General features: G+C 34.1%; 1 protein-coding gene across 6 annotated transcripts in view; it reads right to left on the bottom strand.

Annotated features, from left to right (window-relative positions):
- CUNH15orf41 (chromosome unknown C15orf41 homolog) overlaps positions 1-25284 on the bottom strand; it is a 124720-nt gene that overhangs the window by 31271 nt on the left and 68165 nt on the right. The window contains exon 12 of one of the 6 annotated variants that reach the window (XM_017827392.1): positions 22254-22348. The exons of the other annotated variants lie outside the window; for them this stretch is intronic. Coding sequence (XP_017682881.1) covers positions 22312-22348 — 37 coding nt within the window. The 3' untranslated portion in view covers positions 22254-22311. Of the gene's footprint in view, positions 1-22253; positions 22349-25284 lie in introns of those variants that run through there. 6 annotated transcript variants of the gene reach the window in all.

Below are 25284 nucleotides of genomic sequence, written 5' to 3'. Positions count from 1 at the left end.
GCAACCAGAATAAAGGAGATCAGGTGTGGACATACCATGTTTCAATGATCACCTAGTAGGGTTGTTTTAATAACCTCTGATTCAAGGGCACATCATGCAGAATGACAAGCTCCTTCAACTTACCAAGATACTTTCTTGGCAAAATCACTATGACACAAGATAAGTTCAGATACCGAGAATCAAGGGCGAAGTTCCTGGTTGGCCTAAATTAAGATTCCTTCAAATCTGAGTGATAAAACAAAGAGCAAGAGCATAACTCCGAAAAAAAAATGAGGAAAGCATAATGGATGTAAATGGAGAGCAGGATCTGTGTCAATAAAGCAAACTTATTTTTTAAATATAGCACAGAAAGGTTCTATTCTAAGATCTTTATGCAAGAGGGAAAACAAACAGCTGCTGCACTAACTTTATAATCTGCAAGAAACAGGATATTTGGTAAAACGAGGGAATCAGAATCTAAGTAAAACATTAAAATGAATATATTCAATCCTATTTTCTAACAAAACAATAATGGCCAAAAAGGACAAGCTGATACTTCTCACTAAATCTGTGCTCCATCCATAAACACATTTAAAGAATTCAGAAGCCTGCATCTGGAATTCAGAAGGTACAGTGCAGCACTGAAATGATGCTTTAATCATACTTTGACTTTTTATCTCAATGCAAATAAACAGGTAAGCACCATTGATATGAAAAAAACCAAAAAACCAACAACCTTAACCTAACAGACTCCCAAAGCCACAGATAAAAAGACCTCCTATCAGTGAGACACAGAACTGGTATTTAATTCTGGAAGGTTGTGATTTTTTTTAAAAATCCTTAAGAAAATCATCTCCTGCTGAGCACTCAAAAATAATTTCACAAATTCTCCTTTTGTACCATCAGTAACAGTGTCTCAATAGTTGTCAAAACTGTAGAACTGGAATACATTTCAAAACCAAGAAGCAGGAAATGAACCTTTAAAAATTTTAACTGTGTACAGTAGGGTGAAAGGATAGAAGCAGAGGCTTATGTTTTATATTAGTTTTGTCAATGAGAAATAAAGTACTTCCCTTATCCATAAAAAGGGTGCACGCTAAAATCATAAAAAACATGTTAACACCGCTAGCTTGTAATAGATGCAATCACAGTATTACTGTCTAAATTTTTGTTTATTTTTCAACAGATTGGTGTCTGCAGATCATGCTGTCTTACACTGCCGTTCCTCTGTAACCTTAACCATTAGTCCTACTGTGTAAAGTGAAGCACAAATTTAAGGTGACAAAGCACCAGTTGGCTGATGTGAAGTATGCTACAAAAGCAGAAACCTCTGAAAGCTTCACAGCCATTATGAAATAACTGACCTATATGAAACCGCTACCATGGTTCACAAATTTATTGTCAGGTTCCAGCCTCTAGCTGTTCTCTGATTGTTCTAAATACTTGACAAACTGAAGCCTTTTCACTTTCTGTTGAAATTGCCTCATCTCCCTGTCAGAGCGCCATGGGGGACTCCATTACTTTTCTGACTTCTTTCCCCTACTGACAAGTCATTTAGCTGGCTTCTTGTTGTGAAGGCTGTCCATGTCAAATTAGCCAGGGCCCCTATTGTCCTTATTACCACTCGAAAAGCCATCATGAGTAATGCTACGGGGTCCCTCAGTTGTCATCATTTGTCAGAAAGAAAGGGAGTGTGGTTACATATAGCTGACAGGTAATTTCAGTGTCTACAATTACCCCAATTAGTCTTGTCATAAACAATTCGATAAATGCACACCAATACAAATAGATAAACACACCAAGGTTTCTCACTATTAATGTCATGTAATGGATAAATCTGTGATATAACACTATATTTTATTTATTTTTTTAAACTATCCTCAGCTGCATGCTGGCAGTTGCTACCTGGTCAGCACAAATTGTACTATCTACTTTCATTAGCTCGTCACCACAGAAGAATATGAAAGGCTGTGACAAAATTCATTTAGAAAGAGCAAGGAAGAGCAGATTGCCTCAAGCAGGTGTTATAACAAAGATAAAACAAAGATTTTCTTTTGTCAGTTCAGTACCTCAACGAGCTTTAAAAGACACTATCTTGTCCTTAAAAACAAATATAAAATATGAGAGTGACAGAAAAAGAAACCAGTGAAATAACATTCCTTTTGAAATTAAGAACTTGCTTCCCACCATATCCCAAGTCAATCAGCAGGTGGGTCTTCTAACAATATATGTGTCAAAGCTTCATTTGAAGAGAGGGTGACAGTGTGAACCAAATTATTTCCACATATTTTTTCTAATTTTAAAAAAATATACATCTTGCAATGCCATATAGCTCCTGAAAACTCTGATAATTATTCCACATAATCTACAACATAATCCCCGATGTTCCTACGTAAGAATTATCTGAGAATAGATTTAGTAATTCTAACTCCCCAAACAGTCTACAGTACTGTGTTAAAGTCTTTTGGGGCATAAAATATTGATGATGCTGACTGCTCTTCTAAAATGTAGACCTGTTACAAACACAACCCTGGAAAAGGCAGCTTTAATAACAATATTAAGCACTGAATTTCATATTGCTAAGATTATCCTTGTGATTCACCTAAATAAACAGTAAAATCTTGACATCTCTAGAGTCCACAGCATCCTGTCTATTTGCTGACCGCAGGCTTAAGTGATGGCTGGAAAACTGAACACAGACATGTTGTTGTAGGAAATTGCTTTTGGCAACTATTTGTTCAAACTCAAGATTTTTTTTAAACCAACACTAAGAACCCACCAGAAAACAGGACAGGTCTCCCTAATGAGTAATCTATTTTAGCACAGTCTTGTCTAGGCATGACAGTTTACTGAGAGGCTTGAAAAACTCGTAATTACCAGTGTTACAGGGCAATTAATGTATATTACACTGCACTACTCATGGCAGCAACTGTCATTTTCTCAATAAAAATGAGTACTCTTCAGCTAAAGGTGACATTAATTGGGACTTTAATGACTATGCAGAGGAGCTGAAGCCAAATATGAACAAAACAGCGATTCAATGAGCGACTTCAGAAACGAGAAAATTGTACTAAAATGAGATTAATTGCTGTTTAGAAAAAGGAAAGAACCTAAAAAGCTATTAAATTGCAGGGTTTGGGTGCCCGGGTGATGGTTGTGATGTTAATCTTGCATTCTCACAGCAGGCAAATATTCACTAAATTCAGAGCCTTTTGACAGCAGGAAAAATCATGTATGCTTAACTTCAATCCATCAAAAATATATTTCAGCTTTTATCAGTGTTCTAAATACTTCTGCAATTTCAAAAATTACTGCTCCATTCCTTGGCTGTCATCATGCAAATGCGAACACTGTCAATATTGCTATGAAAAATTCCCTGGCTTCAAAAGGCCTACTTCGGTGATAAAGAAAGAAAAACGTGAAGATTAGAATTGCAAAACACACACTACTAATATAACAGAAAGCAACAATAAGAATTTAATGTTTAAGTTGTGAAAACTGCTAAAATAGAAAATGATGGGGTATTGTTTTAGTGTGTGTGGGAAAAAAAATAAATCAAAGAATTCCCCCACACTCTCACAACATCTTTAAACCTCAGAACTTTATAGATAATTACTCATTGCAAATAATTAGGACATAATTTTGCAGCTTGACTTCAGGTGATATAATTATTAAAACTGTTCTGTAGTTTCTAAAAGCCTTTATCTGCGCTACTTAATTCTTTAAAGCAATTATATAATTGCTTTTCTTTATAGCCTTTTTAACTGTCATGATGACTGTATACATAAAACATTGCACTTAAACTCTGACATATAGCAGGGATACACATAGCTCTGATTCACTATTCACTTTGAAGTTATATCTCCTGTAACTTCAGATTTTGAAACAGAAAATCAGTTTAGCCTGTCAGGTTAAAAATTGCATATGAAGTATTCACATATCTTAAGAAGCAAACCTCCTCTTCTACCCAAACCTGCAACAGTTGCATCCTGGAAGAGACAAAATCAGACCTTTTCATTTCTTACAATATCCTGTTCCATAATTGATTCTGTTCAATCTGCATTTTCAGAATTAAGCATCTGTCTCATCCACATTTAAAAAAACTCTAGATGCATTAAACCACTGCATCCCCAAGTGCTATCTCCACTAGGTAATATAATAAAGAGGTTTCAAAGACAGTAACATTACATCTATTAGCACTTCTGATAGCTACGTTCAGAAATTCCACTATATGTATACAAATGCCTTAAGAACAAAAATCATGGGCAAACAGTTTCAGTTAGGAACTTTAACCAATCACCATGTGCTGAGAGGGTCCACAAATTGTCGTAACACCAATTCACCTACTTTGCATACAGTACCTTCAATTATTAGTCATCTCTTTGTTACATAGTCCTTACGTAAAAGTATGTGAAAAATGCATGACAATGTTACCATAGTAACCTTTAAGTTATACATGATTCATGAAATGAATAATGCTGTGAATTTAAAATTTGATGATGCAATTTTTTGCATGAAACATCCACGTTTTTGCAGAGGTTAAATAAAACCAAAGCAATGCATGGGCACTTCATGTTTGAGTGTTTGTAGTTTCCAGAATAACTTTCCTTCAGGTTTTGATACTTCCTTCAGTATCAATGCCTCTGAAATTTGGATTTATGAAGCTGCATTTCAGTCAATTGTTTTACAAGACAGTGTAACTCCAATGAAATAGTTCTTGTAAAACTTTAAAAACAAAGTTTAGATTCAAAAACACAAGATCATCAGATTGAATTTGATTTATAATATAAAGCTTTGACCATGAGTAACAATCAATCCCAGAGTACGCAAATACATTATTAGCACCTATGACACTCAGAATTTTGTGTTAAAAGGTTGCTTGTGAACTTTTCAATTACTAGACTCCTAGCCATCCCTAAAGAACAAAATTATGTGTTTCGGAAGCCAAGCCTGGCAAAAAAGCCGTTACAAAGGAGGGAAGATTATATTAGGAGCCATTGACACGAGGAGATAAAATCACAGCCCAATGCAGTTAGTGGCTAACTATTCACTGTCTCTAGCAAAGCAATGATTTCATCTAGAGAATGATACAAAAATTGTAATTTTCCAAACTCATTATTGTTCTAGCCCAGGAATACTGCACAGGCTGCTGGGTAAGTAACATTACGTGTGTTTTGCTGTTCTGCTAAGATTTTATTTTGAAGGTGGAGAAAACGTTATTTTTTTCATTTGGGGACTGTGTTTCTTCTTCCTCCTTCAAATGAAATACTAACAGTTGTATTGTTCTTAAACTTTAAATAAACAGGCCTTAAACTTGGACTTTGGAAAGCATCATCTCGAAGCAAGAAGACAGAGGTAACTGCTGAAAAAAATCTAAATTCTTACTCTTCTACAGAGGAGAAGAATATGAAATACAGACCAAAGGAGTCAATTACATTGAATTTAAAGAGACTGGCTACGCTTTCACAACCACATGTACTCATTCCAAGTTTTGTAATAGGACTGGCTTAAATTCACGTTAACAACAGAAACAGGAATTCATATACTAACTATCCCCATACTTTCCTTTTTCTTCTCCTTCTCTTCTTTCCCTAGTTTTGTCCTGACTTTATTTTCATTATTTGCACAAGATCATTTCATATGTTCCAAGTTTTTATTTAAGAATGCTGACCTGCAAACATTTTTGTAGGTTATTTTTCTCTTCCATTTTTTTAGGAGCATGAACTTTTCACAATGTAAGTCATGTCCAGCTGAAGCTTGTCCTAAAATCAGAAAGCATTTTTTCCTTCTTAAAAAGTGGCAATTTTCCCCCATTGTATGTATTTAGCAGAGATTTAAGAACGGAAACTCTAAAGTACATTAAGGATATACACTTATTTAAAAGCTGCAAATAGTTCTAAAAACTCCAAGAGAAAAATTAGTGATAGTTTACATGACAGAGCCAACATATACTTTAAATTTAAATTTTTTCAGAATATTTTAAGTATTTTCTTGACCTGAGAAACGAGGTAATAGAACTTCTTGGTAAAAGTAGCAATATTAAACCTATAGAGTTGGTATTATCAAGATGTTTGTGCGTCATGTTGGTTTAATAAATTCTATCAAAGCCCCAAAAGAACTGAGAAATCTGAGTGTGCTAGTAAGGACAGAAAAAGGCATCATGCATCTTTTGCTAAGGCAAAAATGAAAACCCATTGCTAACTCTAAGATTATGCCTGCTATATTCTTATATGGAATTTAATGTCAATGGAATTTGCATTGTCCTGTAACATCATATACTAACTACTGACCTGTAAAGAATCAGAATTCAGATGACTGCATTGTGGTACCAGAAGAATTGTTTCAATATGCAAAAATGTACCTCCATAAAGTCTGTAAGTCCTAAGCTTTGGGCAGTCTATGTTATGAATAGAGGAAACAAAGGGGATCAAGTGGTGGGAGTAACATTTGTAATGTAACATAAAATTCCCTGTATTGCCTTCACTGCCTTCCTTAAAATTTTTTAAGTTTTTTTTTTTAGCTCATTAATTCTCAAAGTGAGAGTTTTCTTAGCTCTCTTCTGAAACACTGCAGAGACTAACTCTATCTTCAGGCCTAAGAGTCAAAGTATCATAATTTAGATCAAAAACATGTCAATAACCCACCCTCCCACCCCAGAACCCTGTCAAATGGCAGCATTACTGTTTCCCTATCAATGTAAATAATACGGTCTCCTAACACTACCATTGTGGGGACAGGGAAAAGAACAAAAACAATACTTGTAAAGTAGGATGGTAGACACAAAAGCTTGTTACCTGCAGACCAGACCTCTCACAGGGAGAAGATTATTACCTTCCAACTCTGGCTACACTCAGTATGGTTTTGATAGAATACTTCTCTTGGTATTCCTGCATCTTCTATGCCCAGCATAACCTCCAGGCTTATAAGTTTATTAACCATCAGGTCACAGTTCAGGATGGTATATCAGTTGTAGATTGGATATGCCACAGAAGAGTTGCTCCAAAATAAGCAAGAACTAGAACATTAAATTATCTCTTAACAAAGGTATAGAGTTTAATTATTTTTGTCTGAGTTTTCCATACAAACGAAAAAAGATATTTCTATGATTTCAAGTAAAAGTCAGTATCACTTGTATTGGAGGCAGAAGCACATGAAAACCTCCCCTGGACTTGATGTACTCCTTTAGTCTGGGTTTCACAGGCCCACTTCTCTTGAAAGGCTTCAGTCTGAAAATGGGTTTTCTTCTGCAAGATATTTGGGTTTTGTTTTAGACTTGCATATCTTACAGATGATTTTCCATCTCTTTTACAGCTCTCCAAGGGAGTTCCCCAGGGCTTTGAGCATAGTCTCTCTAAATCTACAAAGAAGAATCTTATCTTAAATTAGAAACTCTAATTTAAGTGCAACTTCAGTAGTACATCTACCCTACTGATTCAGTGCATTTCCACAGGTCTTGTGAAATGCAGATTTGCATTGCATTTATGGGTAGAATCTTGCAGTATGAACTTGAGAACATCACAAGAGGGCTTGAAGAGGTGCCTGTCTGCTGACGCATTCCATTTGGGATATAGGTTCCTGATCCTCCAGAAATAATAATTCTTTATGAGTATGTGGTGTGCATTATGAAACTTCATTGCTGGTAAAGGTACAAGGACATATGGACCCAGGATCATAATGGATCTCTCAAAGTCACACTTGAGTCCTCCCCTTTTCATGGTGCACAGGTCAAAAACATATGGGATGACAGACGAGATCCACTCCCACCAGTATGTCTCATGAAAGTTCAAACTATTGCCAGTGATTGTACTGTGACAACTTATTCTGTGTATTTCATAACTAGATAATTACCAACATAACTAAATGGAGCTTTTCACTCATTATTCTTCTCACCCTTTTTTCTTAATCATTATACTCAACATGATCATCTTCAGCTATTAAAAACTCCTATAGCTCTTTCATCAGTCTCCATTTGGAGTTTTCTCTCAAGCTCCTCATATCTGAAATGTTCAAACCTGGCTAATACTTTTTCAGAGTATTGTTATATTACATTTCACTTTCTCATTTCATCTACACACATAAGATCCCCCTAAAAGCATTCAGCTCCTCTGTGTATTGCAGCAAAGTACCTTTTTATGAACTTGATCAGTGCAGTCTGCTATGTTTATCTCCATCCAAAACAATTCTGCAAAAAAAATTGTGTGACTATTTATGTATGTAATTTCTTTCTTTGTGCCTGGAAAGGGGAAGACCCGTTATACAGGAAGACCTATATGCCTTGCACACTTTTATTATCTCTCTCCATTCACTAGCATACTTGTCAAGTTCCACATTGAATTGGCAAACCACCTTTATCCTTTATCCCTAGTTGCCTCTCAAGGTTAGAAATAATTCTCAAACAGCATTAACAAAAGCAATCTGTTATTTTCCTCTAAATATCTCAGCTGTCAAAACATAAAAAATTTAGCAGGCTTCTGATGTACTCAGATCAGTGAATATTATTCTGACCAATATTATTGCCTCTTTGCACTGCACTGTAAACATTTGTTGACTCATGTATTATACTTGAACATTAAACTCTGTAGGACAAAGTATCTCCTGTTCTACATCAATTTCTAGCACATTTTATTAGGATTTCTAGGTGTAGTTTCAATGCACTTAGTAAATGCTAACAAAGATGATGTGTAATAGAGGAGGGAAATAGTTCATTCCAAAGCCACTTCATACACTGACAGAACATCTCCAAACAAAAAGCATAAAATCAAGGTTGAGAATTTACTCTTAACCCATACTGCTTAGTTTTAAAACACATGTTCACACAATAAAAATGATTACACTATCAAATTTAAGGTGATTTAATGATATAAAATACCAAATTAACTGTTCTAAATTATGTCTTTCATTCTAGATGATAACTACTCTGCTTCAGAACAACAAAATCATAACAAAACAGAAATCACAAAATACAGTCTCCCATGTATCTTGTCAATATCTCTTTAATTCAAGGGAAGTAGAGACTTCTTTGAAAAGTTTTTAATATCTTCTAAGTATATATTTCATCTTTATATTTCATCTTGTGTAAGAGCAAAGTCTTTTCTGTTATCTTAAATAGCTATAAAATTATACAATCATCGTGAGTTCTGTAGTTTAATTAAGCACTGTATTTCGAAAGTCATCATTAGACAACAGTAGGATTTTTAAAAATTACATTATAAAGGTTTGCTAATTATTTCTTTTTCTTTCTCTGCAGACTTACTCTTTAAGAAACTGGATTTCTTAGGAATTAGGATAATATTTGAAGGTGGAGTTTCTTTGCCGCAAAAAAAGCACAAAAAACTCAGTTATACTATTCCTTTTGCCATTAACCATGGGAGGGGGGGAAGTGTGAGACATGAAAACTATGAATGTGTGAGGACAATTTTGAGGATTTTTTACCCTATTTCTGTGATTTTATCCCACGGCCCACAGCTTGCAAGTGGCTTTTGAATCAAGAAGACAATGAAAATTTAAATATTTTTTAAAGTATTAATATGCATTAATTATTTGCATGAATGAATTTAAGCCAAAGCAATGCTTGCATGTTTTTAACGTATAAGTTAATACAGCTATTCACTGCTACACATCTATAACATGTTTGTATCTCTACTTGATTCCACTTGGTAAAAATACTAGGAAACAATTATGTTGAACACCTGAAATTTGATCTTTGTATGGTGTGAGTTTGTCTTAGGTAAAAGGATGGGTACACCTGCAAAAGGCAGAAAGATTGTTGCCTGAATTTTTTCCAGGAAAATGGCAGATATGGCATCAATTTATCTCAAAAAATGACTCATTAGTTAGTCCAGTTAAAACCTATGAAAACTTAAATAATGAATACTGGATCATATTAAGTTTGAGCAGACAGAGATTTCCTTAGAATTGTAATATAAAGGAAGGAAGCAGTAAAGATGATTCCTACTCCAATTTCTTCTCAAACTTATTTATTAACACCGAAGAATTCCTTTTAGGATTATGGAACACCAATTCAAATCTTTATTCTCACTCAAGTTTTCTTTCAAGCTTTCAATTTGTCATCAGATTTTGCATTCTTCTCGATAAAGCAATTATGTGGCACTGATATTCAGGAATTATATACTGACAGGTTAAAACAAATGCTATCTCCTTCCAACATTCAAATTAAAGGTATTCACATCCAATGGACAATATCAGCAACTCAATGCTGAAGTTTTAATTTCTACAGCATATGATATTTTTTTCATTCTCATACAAACAACATATAATGAGATTTACAGAGTTAATTTTGGAAACTATAATTTGAAAGAAAAAACACATAGCATACATGGAAGAAATATGAGAAGTGTTTATATATTGTCTAGCATTCCAAAGTATATTTATGGTATTTACTTTTCTTAAAAGATTTTTTGATAGGGAAATAAAGAACAGCATTTCTAGGAAAGAGTAAATTGAAATGGTATAAACATTTTGTAAAATAAGAAACTTTGTAATCCTCATGTGTGTGTTTCATGTAGAAACATTTACAGACGTTATGAAGACATATGTGCAATAGCTGCCTTATGTTCTGCTGATCTATTTTCAGGTTTCTAATCAGTACCAGATTAATTTATGCTCGCATTTTCTGAATCACAGACATTTTTGAGTCACTAAAATTCACTGTAAAAAATGAAAAAAGTCAATGTAACTACTTTCGTATTTTCAATCATGGTTTAAAATTGCATTTTTTTTAAGGCAAGGATAATCACTGATCTACTGTGATGAGTAACTGAAATTATTCTTTTTATTATTTGCCTTTTCTGATCTCCATTCCTAAGTCATGCAAAACAAAATGAAAAAAAAAAAAAGGCAAGCATTTCTAGCAAATGTCTTAATCTGGCCAAAATAAGCCTCTGTGGCTTTGGCCCACAGAAGCTTTATTAGTTTCCTGGGCTCCATAGTGGGATAAACTATTTCATGCATGAAAGGATCAGCATTCCTTCTTCTAATCATTGCTATTGTGCCCATTACAAAGCTCTCTGAACACCTCCTATGGATATCACATGCTATCTTAATCGCTTCTCAATTAATAATTTTATACTCATATTTCAGTTCTGCCACTTCTATATACATTGTTACTTGAGAATGAATCCTGAAGCCTTAAGTGAGTAGGTGAGATTATAGTAATTTTTCCACCATGAATACATTCTTACACTGAAAGTGTCCAGACAGCAGTTTTCAGTGAATAAGTGTAACAGCTTAATACAACAGGTAATCCCTTTATAGTGCCATGACAGATGTTGGTGCCCTGTCTATTGTGGTCATCCTATAACTTTATAGAAACAGAAAACATTTTCCTATGTGCTTCAATATGTAAAGTGGTAGCTGATACTGTTTACATGAGAAGTATCAGAAAGCTCTTGCTAGCATCAGCTAAACCTTTAATACCTGAAAGCTAATTTTTTGTACTCTGGATTTACCACTGCACTACATAACAGTCTTCTGAATGTAATATAGGTGGACTCAAAGAGGGAACAAAGTTAATAATTTTTGCTTTAACATATTAATATTTTAACTCATTTGCTAAATCACATTACCTGTCTTCTCAGGTAGAAGTCACCTCCCTAGTCAGCTTCCTGCCCACTTTTTGAAGATGGTGGGCACTAAATGCAAAGGGAATAGTAAAAGAACACAGACTGACATCACACTGATTGTTCTCACTTGTAGAGGAAAACACAAGTAATACTTAAAGATTGTCATGGGGAGAGGCTTGGTGTGAACAAATTCTCTCACAAAGCATTTTCAGCTAAATTATACTCCTCTTGATATTATACTAACTCATGGAGTCTAAAGTCCTGCTGGAAGAAAGAAATAACTGAATTACATTTAGCTTTTTAAAATCTTCCCCTTAACCCCATTCAATCAGTCCTCATTCCTTCAGGAATATATAAATTCCAAAATTTACGTAGTGTACAGTTTGACAAACAGCAGCATCCACAGTTGGATACAGACAGCACCAGAAATCTAAGTGAAGCCTGCTACGCATTCCACCAGGACAAGTGTGTAGATCAGTATTTGTCTCTTGCAACATGAGAATGCCTAGGAGGTTTCCTGTATACATTTAATGAATGTAAACTGACATACAGAAGGCTTGTTTTCCCTAACTACTTTCTACAGACCACTTAGATACAGTCCAAGTAGAGATGAAAAACACAGGCCCAGATAACAGACAATAGTGTATTTCATATACAACAGCAAAGTATTTACATAATAACCTTATATTCAATAAATTATAGATGAAAACCAACTAATATTTTAGCAAAGTGGAATCAGCAGAAAGGCAAGATGCATGGCCTACTGAGACCTGACTAGTGTGTGGCAAACTATTTAGGAAAAAAGGGCGCTCCCTGGTATCTGCTAGTTATGTTTGTGAAGGAAGCCTAAAAAGTCATTGAAACATAACTACGAATGGAAGATCTATGTACCTCATCAAAGAAAGAGTATTCCTTTTCTAATCACAGAAAGTGGACTTTGACAAAAAGCATGGTCTGTTGAGAGATGAACATATGAAGAGCTCATATAAGGAACAGAACTTGGGCACAGAAAGGAAGGACTTCAGAAAGAAGAGACTGCTTTTACAGCCCCTAAAGTAAGTGCTCTGAAAAAAATACATGGGTGAGTGAAAAAGATGACAATCTACAAGAAACAAAAAGCATGAAGAGAATTATTATATATCAGCACAAAATTTGTCACACAAATAAGTCTACAAAACAGAAAACCTAATTTTGAATTGGTATGGTTTTGAACTGGAAAGAAATATTATTTTAGAATCATAATACAGTTCCAGTAAAGTGCAGTCTGTTCAGAGATCAGTTGCTTATAAGAATAGGGAATCTGCAAGAATTAATACCATTAATAATGGTATATATCAATAATACTCGTTCTGTGATTCAATAATATTGTGGCTGGCTGCTCCCTGGCACAATGAAAACACTGGATAGGCAGCTTGCAGGATTGGAATAATTAAGGAAAACTTTTAGCAGTTATGGCCTGCATAGTGCCCGTGTTGTTAAAAGGTATTGTGTAAAGTCACACAAAAATCATAGCGAAAGAAAAGCCAAAATCATAATAAGGTGACTACAGATCTAAAGATTATTATTCTGACATTGGCAAATACAAACACATAAGTTATTTTTGTCATCTGGTTTGCCTTAATCAAGAGCTAAAAATTCATTTATAACACTGTACACAAATGCCATGTTTATATCGGTATCATATGCAGCATGCATGAAAAAGTATACATTAAAATGAAGAACAGCAATTCATGTAATAGTCAAAGACAACCAATAACAAAACCATGAAATTCCAGTTGTCAAACATAATTTACTATGTATATTTCTTCTCTTCTCTGTTAAAACAGTAATTATTAAAACTAAAGTGATATGAGTGAATGTTTATGACTTCTTATTAAAAACCCTGACTTAAAGCAGTGTTCATTTAAGCTTTAGGTTAAAGAAAATCATGTAGAGATCTCTGTGAGATGGCCTAGTGACTTTATATCCTCTTGTCAAACCTCAGCAGTTTTATTTGTAGTGATACATGCTGGAGAAGGTTGGAGGTTAAAGTTGATAGGGGGGCCAACAGGAAAGCCAACCAACTTCTTTCAGAAGATTACAACCTTTAACATATTAGGATCTGTTGGCAGTTACTGCTAACTTTTTAAGTCTACATTTGTGTACCCGTCTGTGAACTGATCACCAAGCTCCAGACCAACAGGATTTATAAAGCCCTCCCTCTCACTACTTTCCTTACATTATTCTTTCATAATCTTCAGTTTAAGTGATTATTTTAGTTTTTGGTATTATATTGATGTTTAGTGCTCATCATTAGTTTTCAGAAGAACGTTTACAGATAGATAAAATATCGTCCTCATTTTCTTTAGCCTGGTTTTCTCTCTCATTCTTAAAACTGAAGAAAACTAGAAAATCTAACTTAGGAAAACTAACATTAAATGTAATAGCAGCTACCTACTGGAATAAAGCTCTTCAGATTTCCCTTTCTCCCATTTATTTTGAACTCAATTCCTCTGTGACTTTGAAAAAAAAGTAATACAGAAAAAACTAACGATAAATAAAATAGCATAGAAACACTGAAGAGTTGAGGTAAGAAGGGATCTTTAGAGATTGTCTAGTCCTCCTAGACAGGGTGAATTAGAGATGGTTGCTCAGGGCTTTGTCCAGTTGGGTTTTGAATATGTACAAGGATGGAGACTGCACAACCTCTCTGGACAGACTGCTCCAGGGTTTGACAACTCTCACAATAAAAAAAGGTTTTTCTAATGTTTCAGTAGATTTTTCTGTATTTCAGTCTGTGTCCGTAGACTCCTGTCCCCTCCTCACTGGGCACTATTAAGAAGATCCTAGTCTCCATATTTTCACTCCTTCCTTTCAGTTATTTATGTACATTGGTAAGATCCCCCCTGATTCTGCTCTTCTCCATACTAAACAGCTGGAGCTCTCCCAGTCTCTCTTCATACTAAAAATAGTCCAATCCCTTCTTTGTCTCTGTGGCCCTTGTTTGGATTTGCTGCAAGTTACTCTCAGTACAATCATGAATCTCATGCTCTATCTAATCACTTAATCCAAAGGACCAAATCACTACATAGATCAAAACTAGTACTGATGGTAGCTTTATTCTTACTTGCACCTAGGACAGCACACTTTTTTCCACTGATTTCAAACAGAACTAAATCTCTGCTGGACAGATCAGTAGACGCCCATGATGGCCACATGATGTACAAACGCAATGATGATTCCTTTAGTTATATGCATTTAGACAATAAACAACTTTTCTCATAATATATCTGAAACATTTAACTTGCAGGTGTACGGAAACCAGTCTACAGTTATACATTACTGCAAACCTGAAGCTTTGCATTTTAAAATGAGCAACTACTCCAGAAACTCGACATGTAACACTATTGCTGCTGCATGAGACCAACATAACAGAAAAATCTATTATGCTTAACTTTTATATTTTATACAAAGGTAAATACACATCTAAATTAAATTTAAATTTTTTTGGTGTGTCAGACTTGACTTTTAAGCTTCTTCCACTTCTCTGCTCCTTCTCTGAAACTCCAGAGAAGAATGTTTGGCAAAGCAAAGATTCTGCATTCCACATCTCATACCATTTAGCTGTTGCTACAATTTTAATTATGCAAAACTCAGTGGGCTCTAACGAAATCTGACTAGGTAATTAATACTCTAAAACAGACACTGAGCTACTGAACGCAACGTTGTACACAAATTTCCTCATGTCATAGGAAAGACTTATGAAGCACAGTGTATTTCTCCATAGGTAAAACAAGATCACATGATGTTAACAGCTTTTTTTTCATCTTCTCTGCAACTAACTAAAGTGTCTTAATATATTTTGTTCTTTAAAAAAGTAAATTTTTCTAGGAGTTTCCGTTCAGACACATTCACTCATGTATCACAGCAAAATGAGGGAGAGAATATTACAGAAGAAGTACAAGAAATATATCAACAGCAAGGCACAATTTTAAACTATTATTATATTGATATGCACAAAAAGTATTGTTAAGTAAAACAGTATTATAAGATTATAGCATTATGCTTAGATTTTGTATTTTAGTTACATCTATGAAATTCACATATACCTAAACTCATATACACATATATGTATTCTGAGGTCAGATCTACATTATGATGCAGACATTTTCTTGAGGATTGCACATGAAGGGGATTCTCCCACTGAGCCAATTCCATAGACCCAGCCTAAATCTGAGGTCTATTTAAGCCAAGGAGGGACCAGAGGCTGAGCAGGCTAAGCGTTGTAGTGCTATTACATCTTATTGGTCCTGTGGTGATTAAATAAAAAAAATAAATCTACAAGTAAGGGTATTAATTTTCAGAGCTCCACATGATGATTTTACAGAGAAGAGGCAGAAAAACAAAGGACACAAAAGACAGTATGGTGTGCTTTTACAACTGGGAAAGTCTTCTCCAAAATAGTGAGAACACAGACCATTCTCTCTGAATTTGTACCCCTGGACATTTTACAGAGAAGCATGATTTGAGTGGTAGTTTGACATGATTAGTGTATTTCCTAGAATCCTATCCTTTATCTTCTTAACACAAGCGAAAAACCTCTGGAACTTCATGTTGTTTTTATAACGTTTTATGCCAAAGCACAGACAGTACTTCTGGATTCTCTTTCTCTTCCTTGACATGCTATAAATGGTGATAAGAAAATGAGAATTATGAGAAGATCTGTTCTTAGGTTTATACTATTGCTACAAGAATAGAGATTTTTTTCCTAACAGAGCATATTCATATGTCTCTATCTGTAGTGTCTTTTACCTTGAGTTTTAAAAAAACCAGGTTTGACCTTGCAATATTTTTAATCAATATCAGGCTTTTAGTGGTAGTGAATTTCAAATATAGAAGCAACAAGTAATTTGCTTGAGAATACAAAAGAGATCAATGATGGATCAGATTCAGAGCTACATTTACAGCTACTATCGCTTACCCTGTCCATTGTCCAGAGGCAAATGCCTGACAATCAGTTACTAAGAAACATTATGCATAACTGTGTAAATGAAGACCATTATTCTATCTTGGTCGTCTTACTATTTGCATCATGAAAGCCTCAGCTTGTATTGAGGCTAGATGTGCTAACTATTAGGCAAGTACATAAGGAGCTAGTCTGCCCTACCAGAAGATTAAGCTTTCAACTCTCCAATAAAGCACATTTCTCTCTTGAATGCTGCATTTTAAAGTAGTGAAATGATACAGAAAGTTTACTGGTTTTAATAAAGTATTATCATCAGTAAGAAGGGGTCTTCAGATATAGGAAATGTGATTTTTAACAAAAGAAAAATCACATGAAAAAGTAAAAATTACTGTGCCAAAATTAAAATACTGTATGGTAGTAAGTTTTACTCAGTGAGAACTTAGTGCGTTTACCAAAGTGTACATAAGTTTTTACTGATAAAGTCATCTTTGGTATGCAACAGTTATAAAATCCCAACTACACAAAACTGTAAGCAGAAAACAAATGACTAGCAGAAAAGGAAAGGAAGAAGACTTCACATTTGACTTGAGCTTCTACTGAACTTACAAACCCAAGAGAAGTGACTAAAACTAATGACTCTGCAGGAGACCATCAATTTCAGATTACAGAGTATCAGATAGTAGAGCATATTCTACAGAAACATTATACCACTTAATAGCCCTACCACACCAGGAGAGGTGAATGGAACAAAAGGGACACAACCAGTTGAAAACAGAAAAGAGTTTAATGACAGGATGATGTGAGGCACTTCTTTCTCAAAAACAGGGACACTATATACAGAAAAGTTGGCAAAGCTAACCATGCACATCTGTAGTAGTTGGGGTAGTTCTGAGTCCTCAAGCCTCAGGAAGCCCAGCAACGAAATAAAGTGAGGCATTTTTATGCAGAACGATGCCAGACATTTGTACATTTTCAGCAGTATCTTAGCTATCTTTCTCACATGGTCATTACCCAGTGTATTTCACAGAAGCTATGCTATTAATTTGTACTCCAGCTCAAAGTGTGTGAGCAAGCAGAAAACAAACCCTTATTTTTCTAAAAAGAAGAATCACCAACTCCAAGAACAGAGATGTTTTCTATTTCTATGAACAGTCAGTGACAAAGTGAACACTGATAAGAATTAACTATCCAAACTTAATTTACTAGAGGATACAGAAAGACCCTATATATTGAAGTCACATTTTCATTATGAAAAGCTTTATAATGTATTTGGGCCAGCAATTACAACTAAAAAACGGAGAGAATTTTAGCATTTGTTGAAAATGTACTTTGGTGAAGTTGATCTATCTGTAAAAATCCTTGCTACGCGAAGACAACTTGCATACAGATTCATTTGGGATTTGGCTACAACAAATCAACCAGTCACTGCAATTGATGTGTATGCACCAGGGGGAGAGAAAACAACATACAAAAATATCCTCGGGAAAGCACGAGGCTAAGCAAGGGTGCAAACTACTCTAAAAAGACAGCAGTCAATGTTGTTTATAAACCACTGCTGATCACATGCAACTTAAGTTGGTCCTAGTTTGCCAGAAGCGGTATAACTCAATAATGCAGAACAAGTGCTTAAATAAACTTTTCAACACACCATACAACCAAGAACATTACTAGCAAATGTGAATTTTTGTTCTGTGAGAAGAAAAAAGTAGAAATCAGAAATACACTTCAAAATGCATTTTCACAGTGTATTAGACAGACACCTGTGATGAGTAGGAACCTACAGACTGTACGAAATAGGCAACTGAACTTCTGCCAGTATGGTAGTTGTACTGTTCTGAGGGTAATCGTGAGAACATAATTTTAAATTGAGAAGCTAAGTGTTCACCTTGTATTTTTTAAAAACCACCCTTGTTAAAAGCTAACACTAAAAAACTCCAAATAGGTAAAATCACATACTTTAGAAAACATGAAATATCTCTAATATGCTATTCATAGCCTATGTTTTAAAAGCGGAAGAACATATATAAACACACACAAAACAAAGCTATCACTGCTGTGTAGTCTGCAGAGTATTTTCAGTTATTTTTCCACATCCTTGGAAACATACGTTACTCTTAATACAGTAGGATCCTGTAATTTTATAACATTTTGGATTTCTTTGAAATGAAAAGTCCATTTTATTGTTTTTTAATTAAATCTATTTCCCTGAAAGGTCTTCAAAGGCTCTACAAACTACCTTGCATTTTATTATTGCTGACAGTTATCTAAACCACGCTTGAATGCCCTCTTTATCCTTTAGTGAACAATTGAAAGATCATATGCTAAAAAGACTTGTGCTTTCTCTTCTTCTAGCCCTATAATTAAGGCATTTTAATACATTTTTTCATAGTCATTAAGAGAGCACAATGTTAAAAATTAATGAAATGAGACAATTTTGAGTTTAACAACCATAAATACATACAACATAAATTTGTCTCAATTGTAGATACGAAAAAAAGCCTTCTTGAAATCACATGGTGAGATTACCAAATTGTCAAGATTTTGCCTTTGCTGTCTAAGAGTATTTGAATGATGTATGGTAGCCTGACAATACTACAGTGTTGTTACGTACAAGAGAGGTAAACACTTCTGTCGAACATTCAAATTTCACTAGGTTTTTGTTTACCTTATGCAGATGCCTATAAAAAAAATGTGGTATTGCTGGGCGCTGATGAAATGAGAGAGCAAAGAGAAGAGAGGAAGCAAGACAAAGGCATATGAAGGGAAAAATGATCATAAGTCAATTGCAAAAAACCTGACATGCAATGAAAAATACCACTATAATAACACCTACTTACAGCAGTACTTTAATAATACTTATAATAGAACAAACAAGATTTTAATTTGGATTTTTTTATAAGAGAGATCACTATATTAATGTATCACATATTTTTGCAACAGACACAGTAATAAGTGGGTTTCTTTTGTTACACAGTGAAAGGAATTCAATGTTTCTAAGTACATCATCATCACTTCTATATACACCGATTAAATATATGGTGCAACTGTACTATAGTCACATTATTACTATTTCCAAAAGGTATTACAGCTTATCTTTTAAAACTAAGTTAAGTTTTTCAAGGTGTAAGTTCTTTATGCTTTCTCATCTAAATCCGAAAAGATGCAGTGCACAAGAAAGCAAGAAGAGATTTTTTTTTCTTTAAGAAAGAAAAGATAGGGGAAAAAAAGAGAAGTTGTTCTCCAGGAGATTTTTTAGGGTTGTCAGACTGTTATATTACAAACAACCTTATTAGTCCTTTATAATTACAATAGGTACCTCTGGACAAGATCGAGCAGACATGACAAATGCTTCCGACTTCTTTTTAAATCGAACCTGGAAGGTCATCGCTGAACAAACAGAATGCTATACAGTTGGGGCCATAAATTGTGAACGCTAACAAAAAGGTAAGTTTTTTTATATAAAAAATTAAAATTATTCTGTTCAGGCTATTCTGTATAAGATCAAGAAATAGGAGGAGGGAGTAGTTTAAAAAGGATAAGTAGATAAAGAAATCCTTACAAACTTTATTAATCACACTTTTTTTTTGGCAGCTGAACCTGTATTTTAGTATTAATGCAATGTCTTTAGTTTTTTATTTTAAAAATATGTCTTGAAGATAATTCCCTAATGAGTATTTATCCATGTTTGCAGTGTGGACAGTCAGTCTCAAATATATAGTATTTGCTTGCTGCTACCCTCATATCAAAGACATGCATTTTCCCTAACATTTTTATTTTGTTTTAGGATCATTTAACAGTACTGGTAGTTTTGGATTAAATTTGATTTGCATGGAGATAAACAGTAACTTAAGTGACTGGAACTGGAAACCGATTGATGGATTTGCTTTTAAATCTCATATTTCAGTTTGGAGAGGAAATGTAAGGATTAAATTAGAAAGTTGTAAACCCTTGATGAGACTTAGTGGTATAGAACAGAGGAAAATGAAACCTTCAGTTATTTTCCTTACAGTTAGGCTGAATGAAATTGTAAATCAACAAAAGATTTGGACAGCATTCAAATCAGCAGCTTTACCTAATAAAAGTTCTAACAGAGCACTGAGCATACCATTTGAAATAAATATGAAATAAATACAAAATATGAATGACTTTAAAAAGAACCATATGAGAAGCAAAACAGTAAAATCACAAAAATTTGAGCAAAGGAAATTTGAACTGATACGTATGATGGGCAATTAACTACCTATTTTGACAATTCTAAGCGGTCAAGTTTTTAAAGTATGACACAGAAACCTTAACCTATCTATATATGACTGATAAATGAGGCATTTTGTGTCATTACATTCCCATAAATCACCTTCTTTAACTGCTGATGGCTTTTATCAGGTCTAACCTTTTCAAGCTTCTATCAGAGTGCTAACATTTTCAACTTTGACACATATGCAGTTTACAAATTCTGCAGCTGATTAACTCTGAACAGAAGCTCACTGCCATGATTGTCTTCTTCAAGTTGGGTTACAGCTTCAGTGTCTCAAAGACTCACAGGCATCCTTCATATGCCAGAAAATCTCACTTCAGTTGTTGGGCTGTGTTGTGTCCTTTGCAGAAGACGCAAAATATTTCTCCTTTTGAAACAAATAAATGAGACTAGACTTTCAAAACTATTCTTCTATGGAGAGCTTGAAATATATAAAATTTTCATTATTTTAAAATAAATGGCACTTTCCAAATAAAGAGATATAAATAATGTGACCAGTTTTACATGACTTTATAACTTAAACAAGCTTGGAATCAAATCAACTCGACTATACAAAAAATGTTGTGGTCAAATCTCTGAGGTAAGTAACAATAAAAGTTGAAAAAATCCTAAATATTGCAGTGTCTTGTATATATGATACTACCAAATATTGCAATTATAAACTCATCATGGGCCCTTAAATACTTTTGTGGGATCCCCCACTAAGTTGCTCTCTGAACTATTTTGTAAATTTCAGAGATTATAAATTGCAAATGGTGAATTTCAAAGACTCAATTTCAGCATTTCAGCACTTGGAACATGAAATTAATTCAACCATGATATACTTGGAACACAATAAATAAAAAAGCAGAAAAGAAATACAGGAAAAAATGTTTTGTGTAAGTGAGCCCAGAGATTTCAAGCAACAGTTGCTTTCTGTAGGAATTAAAATGAAATTGCCTATTTTCCTGACACATTCAATTTTTGCTACAAACAGACAAAGAAACAGTTGACACAATCTGATCTAGGTGTCTGTCTTCTAAAACATTTTAACTTACTGTACTATTCCAACAATAAGAAGCCAGCCATATGGTAGCTCTTTCTGCCCTAGTAGCATCAAGACATAGTAAGAATGGCAGCAAAGCTTTAGACTGAACACTCATATTTTCACTAGTTTTTAAACTTTAAAGTGTGCAGAATATAATTTGAGATTTATTTAATCTATTGAAACAAGCAGGGAATCATTCACTTAAACGAATTCATAAGATGTAATTGATCTAGACACTGAAACAAAGCCCAGGTTTAAAGAGATACTGTCTTTAATAATATTAGTCAGACTGCAGAAAATTTCATGTTGGTTGTGTGACCACTGGAAGCCTGGTACTTCAGATGTTATTAGTTTTGATAAGAGATAACTAGACATCAGACCTAAATAATGAAACATGAGGAGACAGTCTTGGTACATGTAAATAGGAATGTCCACAGATGCTCTCATGCAGCTGATTGTCTCTTGTTGATAAACAATCCGTCTTAGAAAAACAGTGGATAAAAAAAATTTTTCAGCATCACAACTAAATCAGCCTTGTAGTGTCAATATTTAAGGCCCACCTGTAAAAAATTAAAAGTTCTTTATTTCACTAATAATGTCACACATCAGAGAAGCTGTGCTGTTACACTTTGACAATTCAGATTTAAATCTTGGAATGTCTGTAAGTATTCATGACAAAGGCACATTTATCATTTAAAACAAAAAGACACGATTTCTTGATGCTCATATCAAAGACTAGTGATGGATGAGAGCATGCTAATCAAATGACAAGAGGGGACACAGATGCTTACTATTTTGATTAGGAGAGGGAAATGAAGATCTCTTTCCTAAATATATACGTGTTTATAACACACTGTGTACACAGGAGCTTGATCTGTTCTCTAGCAGAAATGTTACAAATGCTAAGTAGAATAACTGCCAATTTACTTAAGGTCAGTGGAAGCCACATACAGTAAGGAAAATCAAACACTGACTTTGATCAATTCTAGTTAATTGTTTATGAATTTGTATACTCAGGAGCAATTTTAGCTTTCTCATATTACAACTCCCCAAGTAATGAAAGAGAATAATTTAACCTTTTTTTTGTAATTTGTTTCCTACTGCCTTAGCTCTAGGTTTAAATTATACTTCTGTAAAATTACCCTTATATAACTTAAAATTGCATGAAATCAATGTAAATATTACTGAAAACAAAAATGTAGACGGTTTCAGTGGGATGCAATATTTCAAGATAAATGTTGAACTTCAGAGCCAAATTTTATTGTAAGCTTTTACACTTTTGATACTCAGGTAATCTTTGCTCAGTGACTTGCTTTAAGCATAACCAAACAGAATCAAACTAATTATGCATGTTTAGCAAGAACTATTAAACATCAAGAACTCTGCTTACTTAGCATGAGAGTCACAATCACTGCCAGTGAGACAGCCAACAGTTTGTTAAATTTGCAGATCCGCATGTAGAGGCAAGGTCCAACGAGACCCAGTGAGACTTTCACAAAGTATCGTCAAATGATGGTAACGTGCAACTTCTTGAAATACATCTTTCTCATTCTCCTTTAAGCAGGTAGTAATTATAAAGCAAATCCCTCAGATACTTTTCCATTAAAATTCTGCAATTAGTAAGCGACTTTTTGATATCCTCAAGAAAGTACCTTGGTCACTCCAGGTCTGAACAGAGAAAGAAAAGCCCCTTTGCTAACCGGAAAACCATTCCTCAAATATACTTGTTTATTCCTTGCTGTAGTTATGAAACAAGCAAAGTACTAAAAAATGAAAATAAATTAAAAAAATTAGTCCATATGGCATAGTTTTCAAGAATTTACAAGAAGGAAAATTTTATAATCTATACAAAACTATGTAATTGAACATAAACTGGTGACACCAAGGTGAATAAATACATTTGAATTAAAAATACTCTTAATGCAATGATATTTTTCTTATTGATAAAATAATTTTTACCTGACCAGAAATTCACTTGAAGTGAAGAATGATATAATGTCCATTTGAACTGTAATGTTTAAAAAAATACACCAACACCAACATTCATTTTGCTTTGCTATTCAGAAGCTCTAGTACAACACACCCTAGTAAGATGATGTGCTTAATGCAACTTATCCAAATACCGAGTGCCTACATTAATGCAAGTTTGGTGACACAGGGAAGCCGATTCTTGTGCTCTGGAAACACAAATCCATATTGTACTATTGCTTGGAATAAACAAAATGTATGCATTTCAATATATACATTTCAGTCTCACCTTTAATCAAAAGAAACTGCTCTCAGAGAGGCTGAATAGTAACTTGGTACTCCATTGTGATGCTGTATTTCTTTTTGCCTAAGCCAAAATTTCCTAGACACAAGGAATTTGTGCAACTGTATGGAAATGTGATTCCTGTCCATTAACTGCCCAAGGACTATTGAATCCACTGATTTTATGCCTCAAATTTCTTAGACTGTGAACTAACCTCACTAGTCTCATGCTTTTAAGTGCTTTATTTATCTGTAATCAGTTTCTGACATTGTTTACTTTCTTTCCTTATAGCAGTACATATAGTTTTGTATTCTCTATATAGTAATTTATCATTTAATATATTGAAGGCTGCTTAAGACAAACAAAATTCCTGTCTCTTGGACCTTTTTTGAAAAATTCACTGGATGCCCAATATATATAATATTCAATAGCATGTGAGAATAATTTTTATGCAACTCTGATAGTTAGAAAGATAGATAACTCGATTATTAGATCATCTATCAAAATATTCAGATGTATAAGAGGCTACTAAAAAGATTGATGACTGAGAAAGTCCACTGATTCTCTAGCCATCATATTCACACATTTGGCTAGACAACATTTTTCGCTGCCTTCACAAGCAAGCTTCATTACCCATCACTCCACTGAAAAGAGTTTATTATGAGGCTGCCATCTTGGCAAGACTATTATTTAGATGATAAATGTTGGGGGAAAAAGTGGGCCTAGACTTTTTTTAACATGAGCTTTTTGACAGATAAAACAAACAGCATCTACATTTCTAATTAACTTAAATTTGGCATATACAAATACAGGTCAGTAAAGCTATGATATGCTACTAGATTATCTTCTGTCTGCATCTTACCCTTAATTTGCAAAATGTAAATTAACTAATTAGAAGAAAAGCAGAATTATTTGTGACAAAATGCTGCTTCTACATTTTTTGCTTTGTGACATTTATGATCAACTGTAGTCCTTCATTCTAACTTCTAATAGATGGATAATTATGTTCATACTAATTTATTAGGCCTTTAGCATTTTAACCCAAATGAAAACTTGAGATTTCTGAAGGCAAGGAAGCACAACAAACTGTAACATGCAGCTAAATGACATACTTGCCAGCTTTACTATATTTACAATATTAAGCTGTTAACATGCATACATCACATGGAGGTACCACTTTCAATTTTCAAGTACCTGACTCAAAGGAAAATCTCTGTTCTTAAAATTTCCTCAAAATCTCTGTAG

The sequence above is a fragment of the Lepidothrix coronata genome, unplaced genomic scaffold, assembly GCF_001604755.1.
Source record: "Lepidothrix coronata isolate B3197 unplaced genomic scaffold, Lepidothrix_coronata-1.0 Scaffold138, whole genome shotgun sequence".
Lineage (NCBI taxonomy): Eukaryota > Metazoa > Chordata > Aves > Passeriformes > Pipridae > Lepidothrix > Lepidothrix coronata.
Note: the sequence above shows the minus strand (reverse complement) of the source record. Positions and strands in the feature narration are given on the sequence as shown.